This window comes from Mandrillus leucophaeus, unplaced genomic scaffold (genome assembly GCF_000951045.1).
Source record: "Mandrillus leucophaeus isolate KB7577 unplaced genomic scaffold, Mleu.le_1.0 Scaffold898, whole genome shotgun sequence".
Lineage (NCBI taxonomy): Eukaryota > Metazoa > Chordata > Mammalia > Primates > Cercopithecidae > Mandrillus > Mandrillus leucophaeus.
In genome coordinates this window covers 212,107-218,736 of record NW_012109785.1, presented here as the reverse complement: position 1 = coordinate 218,736, position 6,630 = coordinate 212,107, and the positions used below count along the sequence as shown (strand labels likewise).

The following is a 6,630-nucleotide window of genomic DNA, read 5'->3' as shown; positions in this document are numbered from 1 at the left end:
GAGAAGTTGCTGTGTTTTAGAGAGTTCCTATCCATCAGGAAGAGCAAACACCTCCAATAAAAAGGGACCCGTGGAGGCCGGGCATGGTGACTCCCGCCTGTAATCCTAGCACTTTGGGAGGCCGACGCAGGCAGATCACGAGGTCGGGAGATCGAGACCATCTGGGCTAACACGGTGAAACCCCATCTCTACTAAAAATACAAAAAACTAGCCAGGCGAGGTGGTGGGCGCCTGTAATCCCAGCTACTCAGGAGGCTGAGGCAGGAGAATGGTTTGAACCCGGGAGGCGGAGTTTGCAGTGAGCGGAGATGGCACCACTGCACTCCAGCCTGGGCTACAGAGTGACACTCCATCTCAAAAAAAAGAAAAAAAAAGGGACCAGTAGAAAACATCAATGTCACGCCAACAGGCACAGATGCTCAGACTCGCGCATAAATCCTTAGGAGCCTGGGTAAGGCTAAACCTCCTGCAGTGCTCATGGCCGCGGGTGCAGGGTGAAGTCACGCTCACAGTCTTTTGACCACGCTTTAGACTGATAGAACCTTCCCCAAGAGTGCGCCAAGAATACACAACCGAGAACAAAAACTCTTAGAACCTGAAAACATAACTTCCTGGAATTTAACTGGAGGGAAAACTAGGCCAACCATGTGTGTGTACAGCATTGTTTAGAACCGTTCACCCTTTAACGTGGACCATGAAACCACCCGCATGCCTGTAACAGGCATCACATGGGTAAACTCCGCCTAGCCCAGGGAGTGCAGTGCCGTCAGCCACCGAAGATGGCGGGACCAACACCATGTGTGGTAGGCTGGGCTTGAAGAACTAACCGTGCGATTTTAATAAGCAGCGGGGACACGAGACAGTGCCTGCGTGTACGCAGTGTGGCTCAGTGTGGATGCCTGCATGCACGGGTTACAGTCAAAGAATATGTCCCCCAAGGGCCGGGCGTGGTGGCTCATGCCTGTAATCCCAGCACTTTGGGAGGCCGAGGCGGGTGGATCACTTGAGGTCAGGAGTTCGAGATCAGCCTGCCCAACATGGTGAAACCCTGTCTCTACTAAAAGTACAAAATTAGCCGGCATGTTGGCACACGCCTGTGATCCCAGCTACTCAGGGGGTGAGGCAGGAGAACTGCTTGAACCCAGGAGGCAGAGGTTGCAGCAAATTGAGATGCCGCCATTGCACTCCAGCCTGGGCAACAAGAGAGAAATTCTGTCTCAAAAAAATAAAGAATATGTTCCCCAAAATGCTGAGAATGCTTATCCTTGAATTGTAAGATTAAGATGATTTTCTCATTCTTAAAAATTATTTTTCAGCATCTCACTCTCACCCAGGCCAGAGCACAGTGATGCCATCACAGCTCACTGTAGCCTCAAACTCCTAGTTCAAGCAGTCCTCCCACCACAGCCTCCTGAGTAGCTAGCTGGGACTAGGGGTGTGTGCGACCACACCCAGCTAAGATCTTTTTTTTAGAGACAGGGTCTCACTATGTTGCCCAGGCTGGTCTGGAACTCCTGGGCTCACGCAATCCTCCTACCTCGGCCTCCCAAGTCACTGGGATCACAGGCATATGCCACCTCCCCCAGTTATTTTTATCACTCGTCTTTGCTGTCTTCTCTCTTAAAAAAGCATATGTTGCATACATAATACAAAATAAAGCTATTTGGGGAAATTATGTTGCAGAAAAGTATTTAATAACAGAGATGTTCATGGCCTAGTTCAGAACAGAGAGGATGCTCCCACTTCTAGACACACGTGTCTGTGCGCACTCATGCCTGTAGAGATCGAAGGGACACACACAAAGTGTTGGCCGTGGTAATTTCCGGGTGTCTGTGATACGGTTTGGATCTGTGTCTCTGCCCAAATCTCACGTGAAATTGTAATCCCCTATGCTGGAGGTGGGGCCTGGTGGGAGGTGATTGGATCCCGCGGGCAGACGTCCCCCTCTGGTGCAGTTCTCGTGGTCACAGAATTCTCACGAGATCTGGCTGTTTAAAGTGTGTGGCAGCCCCTCACCTTCCTCCCACTCCAGCCATGTGAAGTGCCGGCTTCCCCTTCTCCTCCTGCCATGATTGAAGCTGCCACATGCCGCCATGCTTCCTGTGCAGCCTGCAGAACCCCGAGCCAGTTAAACCTCCTTTCTCTATACATTTTCTGGTCTCTGATATGTATTTGTAGCAGTGCGAGAATGGACTAATACAGTGTGGATAATTGTCATTTGCAGGTTCTTTCTTTTGCTTTACAGATATTCTCTAACTTCTACAGAATTAAGTGTACCATCAAATAAGTACCCATTAGCAGCTTTTTCCTTTCTAGCAGAGGTAGTGGGAGCTGGGGGTGCCTACACCCACCCAGCATCCTGGAGCCCCCGACCAGGAACAGCTCTTGGCGGCAGTGAGCCAGCTCACACGGTTACGACCCTCCCAGGGGCAGCCTGTGACCAGTGACCAGCCGATGCAGGGGTACAAAGGCCTGGCCCCTGCGTCCGTTGGAGCCCCTATGAAAAGCCACCCATCAGTCAGCTTGTCCCTCTGCCCAGGCTCGTTGCTGACCCCTTATAGCAGCATTTCCCAGGGCACCCCAACAAACCCCCAGCACGCAGCCCATCTTTGATGAGACCAAGGAAGTCAGCAACAAAAAGTCACTGCAGGTGGCTGCTTTGACAGTCACAAGCCAGCCTGGAGTGGGGCCTCACCTGCTTGGCTCCAGCCCCAGCACAGGCTCCCACCCCCTACACTCCCAGCTCTTCTGCCCTCAGCAGCAAACCCCCATCGTCCTCACCCCTGGACACTGTCCCCTTGTCCCCGGGGATGCTGTTGTCCTCTTCCAGGTCCGCCCCATGCGGTGCACCCTCCCCTGCCCTCTCCATGAATTTCCACGCGGGTGACCCTCGAAGGCAGCACTGCTCCCTGTCATTTGCTCCAGGCCCTCCTTCCTCTCAGCCCCAGTGATTTCCACAAACACCGTCATCTTCAGAACACTCAGCACACAGCAGACACTCCATAAGTGCACGGGGAACAAATGAGCACCGCAGACCCCAGTAGGAGCCTTGCACCCATGGGCACCTGAGCAGGGAGTGGAGCCTGCTGCCACGGGCTCCTAGCAAGGTCCCAGAACAAGCCCCAGAGACCCAGGAGTTGCCCCCACGCCATCTCTGCAGCAGGCTCCGAGTCCTGACCCTCGCCTGCCTGGTCCATCACGACGGCCCAGGCCAGGCCCCATGGGAGGCCAGGTAAGATCAAAGCCAAGGGCAGAGGCAAGCACAGGCTCCACAAAAGCTCTGGGACTGCCCCGCGAGGGGCAGAGCACAGCACAGACTGTCAAAAACACCCTGTGGAGCCAATTTATTGTGAGGTCGCAAGGGAGACACGGCTACAAAGCATGGCCCCAAAGCTGCAGAAATGCGTGCAGTAGGCTGGAAGATTCCCCGAGGTGCCTCAGGCAGGTAAGAAACCCACACAGTCCTGGGTCCTCCCCAAGCCTCGGACGTGCAGCTGCTGCTTCACTGAGATTCTTCTCTCCTCCTGGAAACTTCCTCCAGTTGTGTCACTGGAGGAGGAAAAGGTAAGGGGGAGGCGGAAGAGGGGGCTGGAGCTGGCCTCCCCCCAGGCCTGGCTCCAGAACTCAGGCTGTGTGGGGCGGCTGAGGACTGTGCTCTGTCTAGCGCTTTTGCAGGCAAGGAGACCAGATGCAGCGAGGCCTGAGGGCTATCTGCAGTAACTCTTCAAAGAGGGGCCCGCCAGACCCACCAAGTCCCATCCTGGAGTCTACAAGCCAAGGAGCTGCGACCCCACCGAGGGTGCCTGTTATTAAAAGCCCCATTGGCCGGGAGCAGGGGCTCACACCTGTAATCCCAGCACTTTGGGAGGCCGAGGTGGGTGGATCACAAGGTCAGGAGATCGAGACCATCCTGGCTAACATGGTGAGACCCCGTCTGTACTAAAAATACAAAAAATTAGCCAGACGTGGTGGCACGCGCCTGTAGTCCCAGCTACTGGGGAGGCTGAGGCAGGAGAATCGCTGGAACCTGGGAGGCAGAGGTTGCAGTGAGCGGAGATCACGCCACTGCACTCCAGACTTGGTGACACAGTAAGACTCCACCTCAAAAGAAAAAATATATATATATAAAGCCCCATTTTATAGTGGGGAAGGAGATTAGCAGCCATTCGCTTCAGGGTACAGGTCCAAGGACAGGGGCTTTCCCAGACCCACTCCTATCCCCACCAGGCTGGGAACCCAGCCAGGTCCCAGTAGAGCGGTCACCACTGCACAGCCTCACACACGAGCCTCAGCAATGCCCGCCGCCCTCGAGGCTCCAGACCCTGGTCACACCAAGGAGGGGAGGAGGGGAGCGCAGCAGAGCCGGTGTTTCTAGAAGCAGACACCTGTTGATGTCCACACTACGACTGACATCTGAGACGGCAGGCTGGGAGGAAATTTCCTGAAGGAGCCCCAAGGCCAACTGCCCTGTGGTCCAGAGGCACTGGTGTCCAGCAGAGCCCCCAGGTGTCAGTGAAGCCCCCAGATGTCAGCAGAGCCCCCAGGAGTTCAGTGAAGCTCCCACGGGTCCACAGAGCCCCCAGGGGTCCATGTTCCAGCTCTGCAGGGATGGGGTGTATCCCCTTCCAGGGCGAGGACAAGCATCATGCTGCCACAGTAGGTGAGGAAGAGCCAGGCTGCCTCAGTGGCCCCCTGATGCCCAACAGGCCCATCTGGAAATGTTGGAAAAGTGGCCTGAATCTGGAGAGATTTCGGGAAATGAAGGCGCCCCTCACCAGCACCCCAGGTCTGCGCCTTCGCCCTCAGCAGCAGCGGACCCCTTGCCTCCCAACCTGAGGGCCGACCTACCGATGGCCACCAGGTCCCCGCAGTCCTTCTTGTGGAACTCGTTCCAGGCCTTGGTCTTGCAGTACTTGCTGCAGGTCAGGATCCCGTAGCAGCGAGGGCAGGGCAAGAGGCGGACCCCGATGGAGCGGCCACACTGGTAGCAGAACTTGAAGAAGGGAATTCTGCAACAGAGCCTCACAGTCAGCAGGTGGCCACTCCGGAACCCGCTTCCCCACAAACAGCCGCTGCCTGGGAGCTGTGCCTGGCCCTGAGCTCCTGGGCTAGTCCCCACCGTCCCGCACTGTCCCGTGTTGGGCAGCCTTCACACACAGACAAAAGCCCCCAAGTCCCCGTCCTGTGGATGTTCAGCACAGCAACATTTAGAATAGCAAACCAACACATGCCGAGCTCTGGGAACCACCTCTGCCCACCAGTAAGGGCTGGTTAAGTGAATGCACATCCATTCAGGAGACCGCCATGGTGCCATAAACACAACGATGGTGGGGAACTCCTAGGCACATAGGGAAATGTCTGTGGTACACTGTGGCATGGGAGAAGTGACTCTTCGGGGGCAGGGCATGGAACCTGCCTTTGGGGTGAGCCTCAAAGCACCAGTCTCCTCTGCTTTAGGAGGAGAAACCCCTCCCTGTCCTGCACCAGTCCCCTCTCCATCACCTCGCTGGGTGGCTCAGGGTTTATGAGGTGGGGACGCCCATAAGAACAGGGCCTGGTTCCTGCCCTCTCATCCCAGAGGAGAAACAGGCATGTAAAGAGACTGTTCTGGAACAGCAGAGTGAGTACAGTGTTGAGACTCCAAGGAGAGGCCAGTGGTGGAGGGAGGGGCAAGGAGGTGCAGGTATGCAGGCTCTGTCGCACAGCCAGCAGGCCAGGCAAGCCTCCACAGGACATCTTGCAGAAGCAGAGCCTGGGCTCAAACCCCACTCAGCGGCTGTCTCTGGGACGGGAGGTGGCCACCCTCCTGCAGGACATGGAACCCCTCTCTGACCCACTGGGAGCAGCCCAGGGCAGCTCCATGAGTGTGCCCTGTGACTCTGCACCCTCATCTGCAGGGTGCATCATCTGCACCTCATCTTGGCTGAAGCCCAGAGCCTGCCAGCAGGACTTCCGGGAGGAGGCCATGCCACTTGGGTATCAGATGGCAGAGGCTGTCCCGGGATGAGGTGGTCAGGCCAGGCACAGCAGCACTGTCCAAACACAGGCTGCCATCCTGGAAAGAACCCAGCCCGCAGACACACTTACTGCCCCTGCTCCTTCACATCCAGGCCCTTGGGCAGGCTGGGGCCCTTCTTCTTCATCCTGTGGCTGGGGATCAGCTCCACTGTACGAAAGAGGGTCCCGCATTAGTACCCACATAGCAGGGTGGGGGCCGCCACTACAGATGCCACCTCCTTGGGCCCTCCCTGTGGTGCCCGCCTGCACTACCGGGGAGGCAGATGGGGGAACCAAGCCTTCGATGGCTCCATAGAGAGTGCGAGGACACAGAGCAGAGCGTAGACCTGGAGGCGGAGCGTAGACCTGGAGGCGGAGCGTAGACCTGGAGGCGCAGGGCAGTCCACGGGCTCCAGGGAGGGGCTTCACTCTTCAGTCTGCTGCTCCACCTGTGTTGTGTCTTCTTTTTAATTCATTTCAAGGTGCTTCAAATTTCCCTTTTGGGTTCTTCTTAAACTTGTTATTTAGACATGTGTTATTTTATGTGAGTTTCCCAAATGTCCTTCTGTTAGTCATTTCTAATTAAATTCTATTGTGGGCAGAGTATATGAAATGTATTATTTCTATTCTCTT

The 6,630-nt window shown here is 55.9% G+C and overlaps 1 protein-coding gene across 6 annotated transcripts in view; it reads right to left on the bottom strand.

Annotated features, from left to right (window-relative positions):
- Window positions 1–3,315: 3,315 nt before the first annotated feature.
- Window positions 3,316–6,630, bottom strand: part of ANKMY1 (ankyrin repeat and MYND domain containing 1) — an 82,419-nt gene continuing 79,104 nt past the window's right edge. For all 6 annotated transcript variants that reach the window (XM_011969529.1, XM_011969533.1, XM_011969534.1 and 3 more), the window contains 2 exons: window positions 4,849–5,009; window positions 3,316–3,549 (listed from right to left, as the gene is read on the bottom strand). In XM_011969529.1, the coding sequence (XP_011824919.1) occupies window positions 3,503–3,549; window positions 4,849–5,009 (208 nt within the window). In that variant the 3' untranslated portion in view covers window positions 3,316–3,502. The remainder of the gene's footprint in view (window positions 3,550–4,848; window positions 5,010–6,630) is intronic.